This window comes from Drosophila arizonae, chromosome 3 (assembly GCF_054131065.1).
Source record: "Drosophila arizonae isolate 15081-1271.41 chromosome 3, UAZ_ARI_1.0, whole genome shotgun sequence".
Lineage (NCBI taxonomy): Eukaryota > Metazoa > Arthropoda > Insecta > Diptera > Drosophilidae > Drosophila > Drosophila arizonae.
Window position 1 is genome coordinate 239,585 of NC_142923.1, and position 22,163 is coordinate 261,747.

The window sequence follows — 22,163 nt, forward strand, 5'->3', positions numbered from 1 at the left end:
CGTATTTCAAATACTAGAGACTTGTGCTTTGGCAATTACATGCATATCCATGTTATAATCATAATCTGAAAGTTTCATGAAGATCGTACGTCCATAAAAAAAGTTATTAAACAATTAAGTTCTCATAGTAAGCGCACACTGCAGCCCATGCGTTTATGCGTGGGTGCTTGTGTGTGTATGTGTTTGTGTATGTGTGTGTATGTGTTTGTGTATGTGTGTGTGTATGTGTATGTGTGTGTGTGTATGCGCTTGTGTATGTATGCGTGTGTGTGTGTGTGTATGTGTGTCTGTATGCGTGTGTGTGTATGTATGCCTGTGTGTGTGTGTGTGTGCGTGTTTCTTGTGTAAGCTGAAAGACGCGAAAAATTATTAAAATATCTATTGCTCCAAGGGTTCAGGGGATCTCGTAGTCGAGCAGTCTCGACTAGAGCTTTCTTACTTGTTTTTTTTTGTTATTTTTACAAATGCAACTTTTTTATGTATTTATTGTAGTATACAAATGTATTAACTATATTTTAGCAAGTATTTTTAGTATATTTTAGTAGTGCGAAACAAGTAAATGTGCTAGCAGCAGCGAAAATAATATTGGTTTATAATGTTCTTAAATGGCAATAAATAGAGTAGCGGGAACTATTTTAATATAGCACACATACATACATTTACACAAGTAATTGGATTATTAAACACTAAAAGTATATCCCAAGAAGTATTGCTTAATTAATAAAACTAAACTGCCCAACAAGATTGAGTTGGACTTGGCTTTACTGTTGGCAAAGGCATATCAGTCAGTACAATTTCGATGAAGACCTATATGAAAATGCACTTAGGATCAATAACCTTGATACAAGGTGTTAAATATTTTCTAAAGTACACTTTTATAAATATGTATCAATGCAGTAGTTATCTGAAACTTTACTATATAACTATAACTGTACAGATTCGTTGTACATTACAGAATGAAATGGCGACGCTTAACTCTAAAAGGCGCATAAACTTTTACACTTAATACAGATACTCCTAAGTGAGTATTTCAGACGTACTCCTCGGGTGCTTTTTGTACATTGGGTATACGTAAAGTTGAGACTTGCTGGGAGGGTTGTTGTTGCTGTGGATTAGTCGTATCAGGAAGCTCGGCGATATCCTTGAACACGCCCATCAGATTTTCATAGCTTGGGCCCCAGTTGAGCAAATATTCCCAGCCTAAGGTGGTTGCCGATGGTGAGGCGGCTCCATTTGCTTTGCGATAGATTCCACTTAAATGATTTGCTAGATCATCGTCGCTGGCTACAAGCGTACTGAGCGAACCTCTGAAGGATGATTCAAATCCATCGTAGGCATGCGGCGGAATAGGCGGAGTCTTTGCCACATTTTGACTCCTGCTGGGCTCTCCACTGATTGCTCGAGCCACAGGACTGCGACTATCGAGTATGCTCTTGCTGGTCGAGTACTTGCCATCGCCGCTTAGGCTATTATTATCGTACTCAATCTCAGAGCAGGTGAAGCTGTCGTTCCCACTCTCGTCGGTAGATGTGGAACTGTGCGCGTCCACTTCACCGCCCAGCGATAGATGGAGTGCACCCCCAGGAACTCGAGGCGTGGGTGCCTCACTGCTCGAGGACAAATCCAAAGTAGAAACTAAGCTGCAAGTACGCGGTCGAGCGTTGAGCCTCTCAATTTCTTCGGCAGTGAGACCCATTGAGTTCTGCGGTGGTGCTTGAGGTGGTGCAACAGACTTCTGGCGGCTAGCACTGGAACTCTGGCCCGACAGTTGGGACATCACTGGGCTGTTTAAGCTGCGCTCGCTGTTGCTGTGCAGCGCATCCTTGCCAACGCCTCCAGAGCTAGAAGTGGTAGCTAGAAGAGCGCTCTGCAACGGTTTGCCCGAAATGTCGTGCAAGGTTAGAATTCGCGGCTGTTGTGAGCTCAACTCAGAGCTGGGCGACAGTCGCGCTAGTGGAGTTGTTTGGTGGGTGCGAGACGTCGATGTGGCTGACGGTGGTTGATTGCTTTGATTGGGCACGCGCGACACGAATGGGGCGTTAACAGCATGTCGTGGCGAATGGCGATGCTGCTGTTGGGCTGCTGCGCTCTGATGCTTGTGGTGTGTATAAGATGCTACAGGTGGCGTGGTGGCCTTATACTTGCGCATGCCGCCCGCTTCGCGATATCCCTTGTAATGGTATACGATGTCAATGTCGGACGGCGCAATGGAGCTAGCGTTCTCCAAATCGTAGTGCTCTGGATATTCTGAACCCAGATCTACGGAGCTTCCGTGATCGAGTGGGTGCAGTGGATTCGGTGGCGGTATAGACAGGTGATGTTCCTCTCTGATTGGTGGGCTCTTGCCCACTACTTCACGTTCAATTATATCTGGTCGTTGCGGACGCTGCTGTGGCTGTGGATGGTCTGCAGTAGTCGGCGGTAGCTCGCTTCGTTCCTTGAATTTTTTCGTAATCAGCTCGGGACCAGTTAAATGATGGCCAGGCGGCCTCATGTGATCGCTGTTAGTCACAAGTGGTGCAGGCGAATCGTTTGAACCAGCATGAATACTACGCGGCAGCACATGATCAGCGGCTTGGCTTTGCGTGGCTGGTGCGGGTGGGTGTTTAATTTTGAATCCCGGTACACCACAGCTAAGGCTACCAATTTTCTCCTGTTTGCCTCGAAACCGATAGATAATGTATGATCCGAAAATAGCCACAACAAGTATAACGAAGAACACAATAACCAGTGTGATGCCAATGCTGAGCGGATCAGCTACTTGGGCTGCATCCGTACCAATATCTGATCCACTGCAGCCCATCTCAACATTTCCATGATGCACCACTTTTCGGAAAATGCTGCCAGAGCCGTTTAGCGGCTGCAATTCATTATTGATGGTAAAGTTGGCAATACAGCCACTAAACGGCTCTTCCATTACTAAACCACTCAAGGCGCCGCCTATGCTGAGAGTAGAAAGATATGGGTCAAGGAAGTCATGCACGCCCGCAAGGTCCAGCTCATCACCCACTTGATGTCCGTCAACGAGCAAGTAGAGAGTTCGACTTTGGCTGTGCAGACTAACGTTATGCCATTTGCCATCATTTAATGCTGCTGGCTCCGGCACAGTCATGTTGATTGATAGATGCTGCTTGGAGTAGTAAACGAGTCTGCCATCCAGGAGAGACAATGAGGTGTACATCTGATTGGTGGCTGCATATAGGATCAGTCCATGACTCTTGTATGTGCGGAAGAGAAAACTCAGTAGCTTCGGAGGCTCATAGAAAGACGTTGTCAGAGCACTTGCATTGTATGTTGAAAGGCGCTTGGTGCGCGTGCCTAACGTGGACCATGCATTGTTTCCATTATAAAGGTTATCCAGGAGCTGCATGCGTCGGTATTGCTCAGAAATTTTGAATTCGATGAAACCTCCATTGCTTATTCTGACAGGATCCAGAGAGTTTCCGCAGTCGGGGGAGAGCAGCTGATCGCCGCATTGGCAAAGCGACGTCGACCAGCGATCAATGCACTGACCCGCATAGCTACTGCAGCGCTCTACTGCTATAGCTGGCTGACAGGCATTTCTAATACAGCCGGGTAGAACTCTATTCTGTTGTATGGGTGAGCTCAAATTCAATGCGCGTCCATTTATAGAAACGCTGTGAACGCAGCCAACGAGATCGTCGCTGTGTATCTGCCCAGGGCGCTCGAGGACAGGATCTGCTGACTGCAAGCCTCCAATCAACAATGGCTGTCTATTGAAGTTAAGAGTTCTGTAATAATAGCAATGCGATAATTATCATAAATAGTTTTATTATGGGCTTAGTCTATAGTTCTTACCCCACGGGCACAACGTCATCCGCATAGCAGCTGGAATCGCCGGGAATACACTCAGCGCATACTTCGCCGGATTCCGTACATTTTGCGATGCTCAACGACATGACACGTCCATTGCGAGTGGCGGTGACTTTATTCCAGTTTCCATCCGCGAGATTGAAGCCGGCTGTAACAGTGCTAATAGCAGTACGTGAGCCGCCTGATGAGAAAACTGCCTGACCCTTGACCAACTCAATGGCCAGAAAATCAGAGCGTCCGCCGTTTTGCAAGCCGTAGTTATACACCAAGAGTGCTGTCGGCTTAGTTGTGGCAAATACAATAGAAATGTCGTTGGTGGTTGGGTCCAAAGAGGGAAAAGTCATGAAGGAAAGCGGCTCAAACCCAAAGCTGAAACGCTCGCAATGGCGTCCAAAGCGGCCAGATGGACAACTACATTTGTAGCTGGGCTTTAGACTGACGCACAAGCCACCATGTAAGCAGGGATTTGGTCGACACGAATCGGCGATACTCTCACACTGGCTACCCCGATAGCCGGGTCGACATAGACAGAAGTATGAGGCGCCATCTGGGCTGCGCTGACAGCTGCCGCCATTACGACAAGGCTTACCCCAGCAGACATCACTGCGCTCCTTTTGGCACTGCTTACCATCACGATTAGCCGGGCACTCGCACTGATAGTCATTGCCCATGCGGCGACACTGGGCCTGCCCCTGGCACGGATTGGGTAGACAGGGATCTTGGCGCCTGGCGCACTGCTCGCCTGCATAGCCTTTGGCGCACTGGCAAGTGTAGTCGTGAATGATTCGTGGTCCACTAAGTACGAGCGCAGGGCTATCGATGCTCCTGAAGTGGCTTGCGTCTAATAGTCGAATAGAAGCACTGCACACGCCTCCGTTAGCGCACACATTGGGGATGCTGCACGGCTCGTAGCCGATGATAATTTCGGTGTGCAGCAATTCGGACAGCGCAGAGCGTTTCTCACGCACGCGCTCGATAATATGTGATGGCTGTTGATATGTAGAATTGAATGCGCGCACGACCATGAGAGCTTCTAGGTCTGTATTGCTTGCATTATTGGCCTCCACTTCAATGACGCAATAAATGAGAATCTCGTCGTTAGCCGAGAAACGTGATTTTAGCACCTCAAGGGTTTGCAGGTAGTGATTTGTAAGGAACTGGGTGGCAGACATATTCCGTATCAAGAGGGGTAGGGTGTTGGCCAGCGTGGCATTATTGAAACTTTGAAAATCCACGGTCACCTTAGAAGTGACATCTTCGTGCTTGCCGTCATTGCCAGTGACATCGTATGAGTATGACATCGGGGTGGTCAATGGGGTGGTGTACAAGTCACAGCCGCTTTTGATAGCCAGTTGCCCACTGCCTTTCAGACGGCAGCGATAGTCGCCCACAATATCAACATCGTTGGGATGCACATCAGCTAGTTTCGTATTTGGGGGCAGCTCACCGTTAAATATGCTGACAGCCACATGCACAGAGCGCGCTGTTGATGGATTATCGTTTTTGTCCAATACTTTGATAGTCACTTTATGCTGTGCCTGTTGCTTAGGGACTCCACTGTCCTCCACCTCAATAATGGCTTCCAGTAATGGTGTTGCCTCACGATCGAAGCTGGCAGTAGACTTTACCAAACCAGTGTACTTGTCAACGGTCAACCAAGATTTGTGCCTGCCTCCCACGATCTTGTAACTAAAAGGTGGACCGTTTTCTGGCAAATCCGGATCAGTTGCTGTTAATGTCATTATTGATGTCCCCGCTGGCTCATTCTCTGGTATGTAGCCAATAAGACCCTCCGAGGTAAAGGTCGGTCCATTGTCATTGATATCATCCAGGTTAATGCGGACTGTAGCTGTGCCCGTCTGTGGTGGCAGCCCCGTATCTATCGCACCTATAACTAGATTATAGTGCGCAATATCCTCTCGATCTAGCAGTGCAGCAGTAGTAATTTCACCGCTTTCAGCGTCAATCTTGAAGCTTTGCTTTAGGTTCCCATTAATAATGGAGTACGTAAAGTGATTGTTCTGTGGGCGAACATCTTTATCTATTGCCTTCACGGTTGTCACTACAGAACCAACTGGAGCGGACTCCGATATCGTTGAAGTGTAGAAGCGGTCAACAAACTCTGGCGGATCATTTCCGTCTTGAATAGATATTATGACTTGTGCCTCATCCGTATCGTTTCCTCGTATGCTTCCATAGTTTTTGGCCATTACCATAAGTACAACTCGATTCTGAGTTTCGCGATCCAAGCTTCGAGTTACATGCAGCAAACCGGTATTTGTGTTAATACCAAAGCCCCTGTCATTACTCGAGCCAACCAACAAATAATAGATTCGACCATCTTCGCCAATGTCTTTGTCGGTCGCCTGCACAGAGCCCACGGCAGTGCCGACAGCTGAGGTTTCCGAGACATCGAAGTGGAACACCGGTTGTACGAATTGCGGATAAAACTCATTAACTCCCAAAATGTGAACGTGCAGAATTGCGTAACTTTCCATTATCGAGTCTGGATTCTTGGCTTTAATATGCAACGTGTAACTTCGGCGCTCCTCATAGTCAAAGCTAGCAGCAGATAATACTGTACCATTGCTGGCGTTGATCGTAAAGAAGTGATGGTCAGTACCGATAGACATGAATGAATAGTGGATGATGGCATTTTTCGCCGAGTCCTTATCGGTTGCATGGGCTTGAAATACAATAGTTCCTGCTGGCTTATTTTCCGCTATATATCCATGATATTCCGATTGATTAAACAGCGGGGGATTATCGTTGACATCAGTGAGTATAATTGTGACCATAGCTACGGCAGAGAGGGGCTTATAGCCCAAATCTGTGACCGATATGTTCAAATGGTATTCCTGCATTTGGTCGTAGTCTAACGGTTGCATTATTGTGATGGCACCCGTATGTTTATTGACATTAAAATTTTCACTTTCATTGCCATCTACAATATTATAGTGCAGCATTCCGTTGGGTCCGTTGTCTTTGTCCGTCGCAGAGACTGTTAGTATAGTGGAGCCGATAGGTTCATTCTCTGGCACAATCACTTGATAACTCAATGGCCTGAATTCGGGAGCGTGTCGATTTTCATCTGTGACGACAACTATGACTCGGGTTTGGTCTGACTGTGGCGGAACTCCTCGATCTGTAGCCTTGACAATGAGCTCAAAGCGAGAATTAGCCGGCATTTCGATAGGTTTTATCAACGTTAGCCAACCATCGTGCTTGTTGAGTGAAAAGTACGCACTTAAATTGGAGCTAACGAGTGTGTAGTCGATTTCTGCGTTGACTCCCACATCGTAGTCATCATTAGCATGTACTTTGACAACGCGTTGCCCCGCTCTGGCATTTTCCGGTAACGGGGAGAGGTACTCCGCCTGTGCAAATTTTGGCGGGTTGTTGTTCGCATCCACTATGTTGATATTGACTAGACATTCAGTATAGAGGGGCGGCTTTCCATTGTCTGTGGCCAGGATGGTAAGAGAGAACATGTTTTCCGGGGAGCTAATGTACTGTGAGTGCTTGTATTGGATTTGCGTTTTGGTGAAGATTTCGCCCGTGGCTGGATCGACGCTAAATATAGGAGAAGGTGACTGTAACGAGTACGAGATGACAGAGTTGGGGCCTTGCTTATCACGATCAGTTGCTATGACCTGGCCAACAAAGGCAACGGCATGCTGAAGCTCTGGGAAATTGAAGCTGTAGAAACTGTGTTCGAACTCCGGTGCATTGTCGTTTTGGTCCTGTATGGTTATTGTTACAGGTGTCTCTGCTCTCCATGCTCCATCTGAGGCTATTACCTTTAAAATGTATTCATCCTGTTGCTCACGATCGATTTCACCTGCGACTGTAATATTACCACTTTGTGAGTCGAGCTTAAACTTATTACCAGGGTTCGCGCTGAATGTATACGTAGCGTTCGCATTTTCGCCCAAATCCAAATCGGATGATGTCACACATATGACAAACGTGCCGATCTCTGCATTTTCTGTTACGTTCAACGAATATAGACGGGTGAACTTTGGTGGATTGTCGTTCTTATCTAGTAGATGGAGCAGTACACTTGCAGTTCCGGTTAGTTGCGGTACCCCCTGATCGACGGCTTCCACAACAAGCGCATAGTCACTCATCTCTTCGCGGTCTAGTTGCATGGTCGTATATATTTCGCCAGAGCTGTTGATTTCGAAAATGCCATTGTAGTCATTTTTCAACAGATAGCTGACTTCGCCGTTGTCTCCAGAATCCTTATCTATTGCTTTGATAGCAACAATGAATTGCGGTGGAGATTCTTCTTCTAAGACCTCTGCGTTGTATATCAGCTTCTCCATGACCGGAGGATTATCATTAGCATCAGTAACGTTAATGTTCAGCAGCGTTACGGTGCGAAGACTTGGTCTATCAGAGTCAGCGGCTGCAACCCAGATTTCATACTGATGAGTCAGCTCATAGTCCAATCCATCTGATCCGACGCTCAAAACGCCACTGTTTGGGTCAACAACAGCCGCATTTCCCATATTACCACCGGCTATTTTGTACTTTATATTGGCAATAGATCCCTTTTTCGGCGATGAGGCCGACAATTTGGCAATCATTTTGCCAGGCTGCACATCTTCTTGCAAGGTAAATTGGGTGATGGCCATGTATGAGAACACGGGAAACAGCTCTACCGGTCGAAGTTGCACCGTGAGCTCTGCTGTTGACACCTGAGGCATAAGTCCGAGATCCGTGGCTTGGATGTTTATATTGAAAATAACATCAGCATTTGGTTTGTTTTTCTGCACCAGTTCCGACTTTGCACGTATTACTCCCGTGGTTGGATGAATTTCAAAATAGTGTTGATCTTTTCCACTTATGTTGTAAAATATCATAGCATTAATTCCCTCATCCAAGTCTGAAGCTCGTGCTCCAAATATAAATTCTCCAGCTCGAATGTTGTTTGGCACAACAATATTGAATGTGTTTGCCTCGAACTTGGGCACATTATCGTTTGTATCCCCTACTGTTACCGTTAAATTCACCGAAGTCGCTCGGGGCTCGGTTATAGAACTGTCCTGAGCCATAAGTGTTAGCTGATAGACGCCGATACTCTCACGATCCAATACTGCGGCCGTGGAAATTTCACCCGTATCCGTGTCAATGTGGAAATGATTCATGTGCTCTCCCAGCAAATTAAATCGTATCTTAGCATTTAGATCGACATCCTTATCGGTGGCCACGGGCTTAAGCACCAAAGACCCAATCGGAAGATTTTCTTGAACTGTGGCATGGTAATACTGAAGTTCAAAAACAGGTCCATTATCGTTGATGTCCTGTACTTCAACTCTCACAATTCCAGTATTAGACAGTGGAGGCGAACCAGTGTCCATCGCAACAAGTGTTAAAATGTACTCGCTCTGTTGCTCACGATCAAGAGGTGTTAGTAAGACAATCTCGCCCGTTGAAGCATTGATTCGAAACAGGTCCTTTGTCGCATTACCCTCCTTGAGGAAGTATCTTACTTGGGAATTCAAAGGCGGTGTATCAGCATCGTAAGCTTTTACAGTAAGCAAGTAGCCATCATTTGGGGGCAGCGTATTTTCCATAACGCGCGTTATGTAAGGGGAGTCTAGAAACGTGGGGCGGTTGTCGTTAATGTCAATAATGTTAATTATCAGCTCGGCGGTATCGCTTGCACTTTCTCCTGGAGCACAGTCTTCGGCTCGTACTATCAGCGTATATCGGGCTTTGCGTTCGTAATTCAAATTTTTGGCAACACGCACCATGCCCGTGTCTTCGCTAATGCTGAAATCCCGATTCTGGTCTCCGGATACAATCGAATATCGTACACGCCCGTTGTCACCCTCGTCCATATCTGTGGCAGACACTTGAAGAACCATCGCGCCAATACTAGCATTTTCTGCCACGGATGCTGAGTATTGCTTGGGATCAAATACTGGAATATTATCATTCTCATCGAGTATTTTAATCGTGAGCTGAGATTGCGTGGCAAGTGGTGGGTCTCCTCGATCCCGCGCTGTTATATTTAATACATAGTTTACCCGAATCTCTCGATCGAGCGTATCGGCGACGCGTAAAATTCCATCGGTCGGGTTTAATGTAAATGGCAGAGGTTCAGCGACCTCATTGTCTTTACCAAAAGTACGCGGGTCGTCTATATAGTAATCTATGTAGCCATTGCGGCCCTCATCATTGTCAATGGCCTTCACCGTAAAGACAACCGTATTGATAGCTACATTCTCCATTACCGACGTTTCGTTTGCGGAAACGAACACGGGTGATTCATCGTTGACGTCTTTGACAACTATCGTTACCTGTAAGATAAAAGAAAAGAAAAGTTCTTAACGACGCTCAAGTATTTGTGTCACTTGTTTTCGACAGTGAAATGGTCGATGATCTATTTAAAACAGGTTTGACTAAAACAAGTTTGCGTTTAATTAGGGCTTGTTCAGGTACGAATTGTAATTGGACTTGTCATAGATCACATGTCGCTAGTCAAACCCTACAACCTAAGCTGGTTTAGTATCTTACCTGCACAGTCGATGATAGCCGCTCTTGCTTTTGATGAGATAAGAATTGATTTTGCTGATGTGTCTTATAAAAACGGCGCGGCGAGCGATACTTCAGTTTTAACTGTGACTCCTTCAGATCACTAAATATCGCCATCTCATCCGCGCAGTCGCGAGCGGTTACTGTTAAAGTGTATCCACTACGCTGCTCGCGATCAAGCTGTCGACGAGTGGATATCGTTCCGTTGCTATGGATCTCAAAGTCACTGTTATCGTCCCCAGCTGTAATGCTGAATTCGATAAGGCCGTTTTTACCTGCAATAAAACACACGAAAATCATTTTTCGAATTCTAGTAAATGAACCCAAATCACTTACCCGAATCAATATCTTTGGCTGACACGGTTACCACCTCCATTCCTATGGGCACATTTTCAAATATTTCACTTGAATAGCTCATGGGATCAAAGAGGGGCGTATTATCGTTGAGGTCGAGGACATTGCAATATACAGTTATAGTAGTTGATAGAGAGGGTTGTCCATTGTCCTGAGCCTGCACAATTAATATATAATGCTGCACCTGATTTGCACAAAATATTATTAGAGTGTTAGATAGGAGAGGCTACATAACAGGGATATCTTACCTCCTCGTAATCCAATTTGGCTGTGAGAGTTAGCGCTCCGGTTTGAGGATTTAAGCTGAATACGTCGTTGGCCCAATCAGAAACAACAGCATATGAAACTTGCGCATTCTGAGCCAAGTCTGCATCCTTGGCCACTATTTCGCCAACTTGATAGCCACGTGGTGCATTTTCTGGTATGTCAAATGAGTAAACAGTTTCTTCGAAAATCGGTGGATTATCATTTGTATCATCCACCTAAAAACACAAAATAATGAATTACGTATAATCAATACACATAGATAATTAATAAGGCCTAACTGAAGTGAACTGCTTACCTGTACGATTACATCAGTTTCTGTATACTGCACTCCATCACTCACTCGAATCCTCATGTTGTAAACGTCCTTTGTTTCACGATCTAGAGTATCCTTCAATTGTAGCTTGCCGGACGTTGGCTCCAAAATAAACATTGAATCATGTCCGTTAAGCAGGGTAAAAATTATAGTGCTCATGATATCGGGGTCGGGATCAGTCGCACGAATTGTAGCTATAGTATGCCCGATCTCCAGATCTTCGCTTACGGTGTAAATCAAAGGCGTATCAAGCACCTTTGGCGGACTATCATTTTTATCAAGCACAGTTACTTGCACCTGCAAAGAGTAGCATTTAGCAATGAGTTTGATTAAAAGATAAGACAATGAGATTTCTATCAACAATATAAACATATATTCGGATTCAACTACGCAGAAGAGAATCATTTGTTGCATAGGGGTTTCCTTACATTTTAAAAGTACATTTTTAAGTAAAATTTTTTACCTTAACAGTCCCCACGTTTCTTCTCGTTGAATCTCCATTGAGCTTCAATACCCCAGATGGAGTAAATGCTTTTTAAAAATAAACGCACATCCCGAAAAAAAACATGGCAATCGTTTTAAATCAAAGAATCAATAAAATTGATTGAAACACTTTTAGCACGCAAGCCTCAGTCGCTGCAGAAGATTCATATATGCTCTGCTCTCCACTTCGTATGCTTAAACATACCCAAGTATATATGTACATATTGAATATGTACTCATATACACATATGTATGTGTGTCTGCGCAGAAGAAGCTGGGCAGAACTGGAACTACTCGTATTCGCAAACACATTTGCATGCGTATGCATGCATTGCTGGCATACCTACGCATATAGCATAAAGCATACATATACATATCTGCAGAGGCATGCAGAGGCAACGCTGGACAATACCAATGGCCGGCTGCCGCCTGGTTAAGTGCCAAAAAGTTCGGCTGAAGGGCCGACGCCGCGGCGCGCCGGTGTGCCCTGCTCAGCAGCCGCAAAGATGTTTACTGTTGTGAATTCGTTTATTTTTTGTTTGCCGTTCAAAAACAGGTCGAAAACACTGCGTCTTGCTGATAGCCAGACTTGCACAGCCGACAGAGCGAATGAAAAGTAGGGACTAGACTGATCCGAAACACCTTCATTGGATGGCGGATGGTGGATGGCGTAGACTACAATTAAAGGCAACTGCCAATGTCACTAGGTATGTATTATAATTTTAAGCCTGCGGCCTATTTATACACTTTTTCAAAGCCTTTCTGTTCTAGAAACAAGTATGACGGGCTGTAAAGTTTCTCGTCGGACCTTCGCAAGGTCTTATAAATTAAATTTAAAGTCACTCTTTTGCATCTTCTGTCGATTTGCATTTCCAGTCATCCGCTTACGCTGCCTTACAACTCCCTGCTCTTCGTATAATCTACTTTTCATATCTGCAGTAGACATTAAAAGCGCATTAGTGCGGCCTTAACTCTTGCTGATAAGCCCTTAAAACAGCCCAGTAATGTCGGACCCAATAAACAACCAAACTAGGGTTTTTTGCGATATTATAAATGCAGCTTCCCGCTATCTTTCACATAATCGGGCTCAGTGTTTGGTTGCAGCATCATGCGAATGGCATGTCTTACCTTTGTGTGTGCAGTCCGTGGCTTTCCGCCCAGAGCGATGGCGTAGACCTCTATATCGTAAGTGGGGGGGCCAGCTTCCCGGTCCAGTTTCACCGCTGTCGATAATATTCCCAGTTTTGCATCGATGTCAAACAGACGGTCGACTTGCACACTGTTGCTCGCGTGGCCGAATGCATTTGTTTTGGACGCCGTCACATTTGTCACAAAGTACTCAATCTCAGCACCCTCAAGGTGAGCTCTTACCGTTAGTATGCTCGTTCCAATTGGCTCGTTCTCGTAAACCGACCCAAAGAGCGAGTCGGAATTCTCGAAAACAGGCCGATCGCCCTCGTCCTCGCTTGTGCCGAGCGTAATAATTGTAATATAAGTCTCAGTACTCTTCCGCTCTCCACTTGCCTCGTCAGTTGCCCTCAGGGTCAATTGGTAGCGCACATTGGGCTTCGTTTGTAGGTGGCTAGTCTGGCCAAGAGTGATTATGCCCGTATTGCGTTGCAAATGGAACAGTTCTTGCTGTCCACCAACAAACTCATATGTGACCAGGCCGTTGCTTGATGAATCAGCATCACGAGCCAGTACCTGCATCACATGACCACCAATGCTTCCTGGCGGAATTAATCCATTCCCCAGAACTGGCAAAATCGCAGCATTCATTGAGACGAAGATGGGGGCATTGTCGTTGATGTCTTCCACGATGACCGTGACCAGCTTCTCTGTGGACAACTGGCGCTCCGACGGTTGTGCCTGATCCGTAGCCACGACTGTCAACCGGAAATTATCAATTGACTCTCGATCAATCTCACGCAGGGTGTATATAACACCTGTTTGGGTATTGATACCAAAATGACGACCTCCAGACATTTCCGGCTCCTGTTTAGTGATAACGTACGTTACCTTCCCATTTAAACCCGAGTCAGGGTCATCTGCAGTCACAGTTACAATTGGTGTTTTCAGTGCTATGCCCTCTTTAATCTGTCTCACAATCGCAGTGCTCGGAAATATTGGAGGATTATCATTGTCATCCACAACTATAACGTTGTAGAAAACTGTGGTAGAAAGAGGTGGAGTGCCGCAGTCGGAAGCTGTTATGTTGAGGGTATAACTGGTAATATCCTCATAGTCCAACGATTTGTGTAAGTAAAGACTGCCGCTAATACTGTCTATGTGGAACGTATCTCTTCGGTTGCCTGCCGTAATACTGAATACAACCTGGCTGTTCACACCCTGATCCGCATCGCTGGCACGAAATCGCATTAGCTCAGTCCCACTGGGACTTGTCTCCAATACGGAAATTTCACTGCTCGACTGTGTGAACTCGGGCGCATTGTCGTTGTCGTCCAAGACTGTGATAGTAATATTTGCTGTGGATTTTAATGGATTTTTTAATGCTGCATCCTTCGCAACAACGACTAGACGATGAATCTCCTGCGATTCCCGATCCAATCTATGTGCAAGGGTCAAGAGACCTGTGGCGCTATCTAAGCTAAATAAGTTAGCCTCATTTCCTGCAGCTAATGAATAATACACATCCCCATTAAGGCCCTCATCGGCATCCTGTGTGAAAACGTGCATTATATGCGTACCCTCCGGAGCTCCTTCAGAGATGGTCACTTGATAGGGTGCACGTAAAAACTCTGGAGCATTGTCGTTGACATCCGTGACAATTACCTTGACCTTAACCTTGTCGCTTAGTGGCGGATTGCCATTGTCTGTCACAACTGCCTCAAGCAATATATAGTTGTCTCCGCCGCTACTGATATTTTGATCATCGTCGCTTAAGCTCTCGCTATTATCAGTTCCTCGAGTGCTACGCACTAGGGCCTCCCTATCGAACGGCCGCAGTGTCTTGATAAAGCCATTGTGCATATCGATCTTAAAGTCCTGCGACTGTGAGAGCACACTAAAACTCAGTTCTGCATTGCGCCCAATGTCCCGATCCACCGCAGTCAGTTTGCCCACAAACGTGTCTGGTGGTGCGTTCTCTGGTATATTAAAAGTAAATGTACTATTCATAAAGTGCGGTGGATTGTCGTTTTCATCTATGACATGAATGACAATCGGTACTACCGACGAACGCGATGGCACGCCTGCATCGCTACAGGAAACTGTAAGTGCATAATAATCTCGTTCCTCGCGATCGAGGGGAGCACGAACAAATAGGAAGCCATCGGGAAATACTCCAAATTTACGATCAGCATTGCCATCTATAATCTCATATGAAATACGCCCATTGGCTCCCAGATCACTGTCCGAAGCAGCTAACGCAAAGAAGCGCGTATTCACCTTGGTCGTCTCTAAGAGTGAGGTTTCGTACGAAGTATGGTCAAACACGGGAGTGTGATCATTTACGTCGGCAATGTGTACGGGCAAACTTAGGCGGCTGCTCAATGGCGGGTTGCCCCCATCAGTGGCCATTATTTCCACATAGAACACGGTCTCGGGCTCGGCGCGTATGGGCTTCTGCAAGTAGACTACACCCGTAGCAGAGTTTATTCGGAACTGCTGGTCCGCGTTGTATGTGAAGTTGTAGCTTAGACGACTATTAACTCCGGCATCACGGTCACGGGCACGTGACAAATAGATCTCTTGGCCCACAGCGGTGTCCTCTGCCAGCCAAATAGAAACCTCCGTGTCCTGGGCGAAACTGGGCGCATTATCGTTTAGATCAAGAATCGTAATGTGGACTTTGCACTTGCCGTAAGCTAATTGAGACATGGAACTAGAGTCATTAATGCTGCGTGCTAGCACGATTAGCTGATATTGTGATTGCGCCTCTCGATCAATACGGCGAGCTGTTGTAATTCGACCAGTGCGGTGATCGATTGCAAAGTGTTCAGCTCTATCGCCGTAGATAATGAAATACTCAATAGCTGCATTTGCAAACACAGGCTGCCTCTTCACCTGCACTCGTCCCACCTCCCGATTTAATTTCGGCATCTTCTGATCAGGATCTTCAGTGACTTGGAATTCATAGCCATTAGGGGCACCAAAGTCGAGTGCCTCCGACTTCGATTCTAATGTGATCTCCACAATAGCATCCTGTTTGGTGTGCCGCTCACCAGAGTCCCGGGCAGAGATGCGCAGCCTGTAGTAAGCCTTTTTCATTTCGCCACTCGCCGTAAACGTGATGCCGCCGGTGTGAGAGTTAAGTTGGAAAACATTCTCGCCGCCAGATTCCAAGTTATATGTAATTAAGGCATTATCTCCGTCATCGCGATCAGTCGCCGTGACATTGAGTAGAACTCGCATGCTGTTCTTGTGTGCGACATCAGTGTCCTGGTCTTTTACTGTGAAGATGTAGTGCTTGGGATAGAACTCTGGATCATTATCGTTGATATCTAAAACGTTGAGGTAAACAGTAGCTGTGGCCGACTGAGGTGCCGGTGCGCCTTGATCGCGCGCGATCACAAAAATTTCATAATTCGGCATTGTCTCACGATCGAGGGCTTTGCGCGTCATTAATTGGCCTGTTATGGAGTCAATAGCAAATTGTTGCGGATACAGCCGCTCAACACTGGGCGCTAGAGAAAATGTAACCGAACCGTTCGTGCCTTGATCATTGTCTGTAGCAGATAGCAAAGCAACCAGCGTTGGCGGAGCAACGTCCTCACTGAGACTAACATTGATCTGCTGTTGTCCGAAGTTGGGTGCCTCATCGTTTTCATCCAGGATGGTGACCTTAAGTTGAGTGTACGCGAATTTGGGATTGGGGCCGCCATCACGTGCGGATATACTCAGTTCCACGCTCGCTTGCACTTCCCGATCTAATGGACCGGCCGTCACCACAAGGCCGGTTGTCGTGTCGATGTTGAACCACTTAAGTTCATTGCCCGTAAGAATTTCATAGTATACTTGCGCATTGACGCCCGTATCTTCATCTGTGGCAGCGATCGAGGCAACAAACGTACCCGTTGGCGCAAGTTCACTCAGCACAGCGGAGTATTCGGACTTCTCAAATACAGGCTCGTGATCGTTAACGTCGTTTACATTGATAATAAGGTGGGCTATTGATTTTCGCTCTGGCGTTCCTTTGTCTGTGGCCACAACAGTCAAATTGTATTTGCTGATCTCCTCGCGGTCGAGTACTCCATTTACTCGTACTATATGAAAGAGTGGAGTCTTTTCTAGTCGAAAATGATTTAGCTCATTGCCAGAGACGATGCGAGTAGATGTCTCCCCATTTGGACCGTCGTCCGAGTCAATCACCGATACGGCAGCGACAACCGTGCCGTTGACCGCATTTTCATCAACGGTGGCTGCGCTCCCAGTGGGTGGAAAGTATTGGAACCGTATAATGGGATCATGATCGTTGGTGTCCAACAGATTGACTGTAACGTAGGTGCGCCCATCCTGTCGCGGGGAGCCATGATCACGGGCAAAGACGGTAAACACACAGCTCTTTTGTGCGTGACTCTTACCAGCGGGCTCTCGAGTCTGTTCACTCGTTTGTTGTGGACAGTTCAGGCGCTCGGTGGTAGAAATTACTCCCGTTTCGGGATCAACAGTGAATTGAGTTTCCGTCTCGGACAGGTAATAGGTGAGCTTGCTGTTGTCGCCCAAATCGTTGTCAGAAGCCATAACTTGGAGAACCGGGGATCCGGGCAAAACTGTTTCGTTCAGCGTCACACTATAGTCACTGTGGTCGAAAATCGGCGGATTGTCGTTCACATCCAATATCGTGACATTGACCTGAAGGAAACCCAGTCGGGGAGGTGTTCCACCGTCGCTGGCTGATATATTTAGTTGGTAGCTGCCGCGAGACTCTCGATCCAGGTTGCCCGTCGTTTCCAAATGCAAGTAGGATGTATCTCCGCTGGGATTCGTTGTGGTCACCAAGCGAAATTTATTATCCACGTTGCCAGCTATGATCTCGTAATGGTCCGTCACGCCGTTATCACCGATATCAGCATCTGTAGCCGCATCGAGCAGCAGGCGGGTTCCGCTCACTGCACTCTCCGAGAAGGAAACCGCGATACTTGGCTCTGGAAACTCTGGCGAATTATCGTTTATATCCAGAACTTTAATGCGCACTTCTATTGGGTAGGTGGGCTGCGAGGAAAGCACCACAAGGTCGTAATGGCTGCGCATTCCCTCGCGATCTAGCACAACATTTGTCTTCACCTCTCCCGTTATCTGGTCCAGCGTAAACTCTCTCGGCGGCTCATTGAAACGATACGTGAACTTCGGCTTGGTCGGAATAAAACCCACCAGTGTGCCGCGTGGCTGACCCTCCAGCACTTCAAAATCAGCGCTAGTATCGACGGCACGGGATTGCATTTCACCAGCTGGCGAGGAGCTGCGCCGCCTGGGAAATGCGGCATACTGTTCATATGTTGTGGCATAGCTGCGTCCACGTGGCGACGCGGATTGCTGTGCACTGGACCTAACCTCTAACACTTGGACTATTAAAAACGTGGCTAGGACGATCAGCTGAAGTAGTTTCCCTCTTCGTTTTCCGTGGATTGTGAGAAGCGAACGCATCTTCTCGATAAGCCTTAGAAGGCTGTGTGGTATTCGCAGATTTTCATCCATTAACATATATATTCACTTTTTACTGTTTTCATTAGCAAGTTGCTTTTGTGTTTTTACTGGTTGGCTGTTCACGCAAATTTCAAAGCACGTCATTTTCCAATCAGTTTTAGATTCTAATAATAACCTGGAAGAGAGAGAAGAATACCATATTACAATCAGAAATCTGTTGGGCGACCTAAAGACTAGCTTAGACATTAACATCGCCATAATTAACAGAGAATTTCAATCTGGAACTCCTCTTAATTTAATCGTTCATAACTTTAAATGATATTGGAAGGTGTTACGTCGATTAAATCATTTTTAATTATTTAACATGCTTTACTACTTGCATTTTGTTTCAAGATTTCGTGCCTCCACAGGCAGTGTGCATATCAACACTTTCATACTTCGTCAAGCATGTAAAGCTTCTTTGGTTTTACAATTTGACGGAGACAGGGGAAAATTCATAGCAAGACAGGGTACCATATGAGAAGATGGTGTATTCGAAGCATTCGTTATATACATATTTATGTGGGCTTATATGTGAATAATGAATATCCGTATATATGACAGGTTAACAAACTAGTTTCATATGAAACAATTTAAGCAGAGAGAAATAGAAATTGAAGAGCGGGTTTATCTAAACAGGCATCAAACTCAGTTCTTAGTGTTCTTGCTTTTTTATGCGGGATTAAACCAGCACGAAATGGTCATATTTGTTTTAAGTTGTGTTCATACTAATATATATATATATATATATGCCCTGGAATTCGTAAATTCCTTTCCCCTGATTTGTGGCAGTTGTCTGACGCTTTCAAGTCGAACCCGATCATTAATCTTTAAAATCTACCCATTATAATAGTATTGTGTGCCTGTTTTTGTCGCTCTTATTGTCTTTGATTTTTATTTTTTTCCTTCTCCTCTATTCTTGGTGGTTTGAATAATATACGAGCAGCCATATATTTGTATATGTATATATATATATATATATATATATATATATATATATATATATATATATATATATATATATATATATATATATATATATGTATATATATATATATATATATATATATATATATATATACAAATATACATGTATGCCTTTTGTCTATGAATACAGCTCACATTAGTTACGTTACTGTTGTTGTATGTTATTTAAATATTATCAAGTTTTATGTCAATTTCGTCACTTAAGAGGCAGAGAATTAAATTTAAATTTGGATTCTCTAAATTTCAAAATAATTGACAGATATTAAAAAGTAGAGCAAAATTGAGTATGTATTTTAATATTGCGAATTTGTTAAGAAAACAGTTCAATGCACTTTCTAGATTATGTAAGAATGGGAAAAAATACCTAAATATATTTTTCATCCCTTTGATAGCTAACTATATCTTAACATATATAGTTATGCGAGCTATTTTTAAGAGCTCATAAATACCATATCTGTACAAGTTTCAGAGAAACATTTGCAATGCAAATTATAACAAAAGAGCCAAGCATAGACCCAGAACGTGGCTAACAGCCAGCCTCTGCCTGCCCGCAAGCCATATGGCCAAGCTTTGAAATTCGTAAAGAATAATAATCGATAGCCAAGTGGAATCAATGAGCGTTGCTCTGAGGCGCCTACAAGATACAAGATATCCACACAGGCACACAGTCACACAGATAGGCTCGCACACACACACACATACACACACATTGAAGTATGATCTTTATTTTTATGACTTTTCTTTATTTCTGCTTTTCACTTTATTGCCATGCTTAGCCTGGCCTAGCCTCTTCTGAAAGAAAACTTGTTTTTCATATTTCCATATTCATTTACACTTCGGACTTCGAGCAATGCTCGAGAGCCGCCAATACCTGCCATGAGTATTTTCGTTTTTGAACAAAACAGATAAGAAAAACCAAATACAACAAAGGAAAAATGATTACTTATTTTTGTTATAGGAAAGGCATTTTTGTGTTTTCTGTTTTCTTCAACATTTTTCAGACTATTACGTGACAGCTACGAGCGCTGGCGTTTCAAGCTCCACACAAATCGCTGTTCCAGCCTCCGACAACAAAAGACGTCAACCTTAACAATAACAACAACAATAACAACTACCTACGTTACCGTTGATTTATAAAAATTCAACAATTAATCTTGTTTGAGTTTCGTTGCGTCGATTTCAAGTTCGCTTTGCTGTCTATTCACGATAGCTTTTTTCCCGGAGTTTGCTTTCTATCTCGTCGTATTTACCGCATTTACCTGCAGTAAATATTTTTTAGACGGCTATGCCCTCCTCGTATACGATTATTTCCATTCAAAATGGAAATCTAGTGCGTAAAGTTTATTTATATATCTGTTTGTGTTGAGTCTCGTTAGATTCGAAATACCTACCATTTTTTGTTCACATTTTTAGTTAGAGTTTTGTGATAGCCTTGCTGTTGGTGTTGGTTGATCTGGTATACATATAGTGTAAATACGACACGCGCACAGAAAAAAACACAAATGCAACATCGTCAGGGGCCACAGACTCAGAAGCATTTTTTCTTTCAGCAAAACGTGTTTTGCCTCATTTCTGCTCTTGTATTTCTTGCTGCAGTGCGGCCTGCAACGTTGTTGGAATTTTTCACTTATAAGAAATACAACGATAACAGGCACACACACAGGCACGCACACACACGGAGCAGCGCAAAGAGCGAGCTGCCCATACGCAGTGGTGTCCACACTTAATTTACCAACTGCTGTAAATCAGATTTATATTATTATTGGGCGCATATGGATCTATGAATCGAGAATAACTAATTGTAACGCATCGATTGAAATATGTTGCACACACAGACACACACGCGCGCACGCACGAACACAAATACACTTGGCTTGAGTATGGGTAACCGTATTTAGGTATGGGCCAACGAAACCTGAGCATCCGTCGCACCTTCACTTTTGTCAAGCGTTTCAATCGTTTCACGCGCACACGTTCCCGTTCCCAAACCGAACAGCCACTCGCTCTGTGGTCGCAACGTAACTAACTGACTGTAGACTGTCGAGAGCTGCTCGAGGAGAACTTGCAGCGCGCAGGCAGCACAAAATTATGAACATAGCGGCAGCCAGGCTTCGAAAAGCCGCTTGGCAGGTTTAACCCGAGAGATGGAGACTGAGCAGGAGAAACCCAAAGGCAGAGAGACAAAAAATAGAGAGAGAGAGAGGGAGAGAGAGAACGAACACGGCTCTCCCGCTGCCGTCATAAACGTACCAAATGTGGTAGCTTGTTTGATTGTTGTTGTCATTGTTGCTGTTGTACCGCCTGCACGTTGCTTAGCTGAATCTTTTACCTGTTGCTTCGCATGCGCAGCCGTAGCCGCAGCAGCAGCAGTAAAGACACAGCAATGCTAGCAGCGGCAGCAGCCGCCGTCGCCCGCAACATATTTTTCACTTGTTGCAGTTTCGTTTTTCATTTTCTTGTACAGAATCGTTGCCAGCTACAGCTCACCTCGGCGCGCTGCTCGGCTTTTCTTCGCCTTCCTGCTGAAATGCTCATATATGGGTGAGCGTGCGCCTTTACCTTTTCTCCACGAAGCAGAATTTTTCTGACTTGCCCGCACTGCTCTGCCTGTGCTGTCCACTCAGCCAATCTGTGAGACTCTGGCCCGCATTGGTGTGCACCAAGCCAGCTAGCCAGCCCAACAAGATTCAATAGCCACCGGCGACTCATACACAATAAGATTAAAAATTACTTG

The 22,163-nt window shown here is 45.2% G+C and overlaps 1 protein-coding gene across 2 annotated transcripts; it reads right to left on the reverse strand.

Annotated features, from left to right (window-relative positions):
* Window positions 1–19: 19 nt before the first annotated feature.
* Window positions 20–22,106, reverse strand: ft (cadherin-related tumor suppressor fat). Of its 2 annotated transcripts, none has more exons than XM_089465913.1 (8): window positions 21,989–22,106; window positions 12,926–18,578; window positions 11,297–11,611; window positions 10,983–11,216; window positions 10,717–10,918; window positions 10,363–10,655; window positions 3,820–10,145; window positions 20–3,752 (listed from the first exon to the last, which is right to left on the reverse strand). In XM_089465913.1, the coding sequence occupies exons 2-8, from the start codon at window positions 18,458–18,460 to the stop codon at window positions 1,031–1,033; spliced, it is 15,627 nt and encodes a 5,208-aa protein (XP_089322039.1). In that variant the 5' UTR covers window positions 18,461–18,578; window positions 21,989–22,106; the 3' UTR covers window positions 20–1,030. The 2 variants fall into 2 exon arrangements, with proteins under 2 accessions (XP_089322039.1, XP_017859031.1); XM_018003542.2 differs by lacking the exon at window positions 21,989–22,106 and adding an exon at window positions 20,821–21,469.
* Window positions 22,107–22,163: the final 57 nt, after the last annotated feature.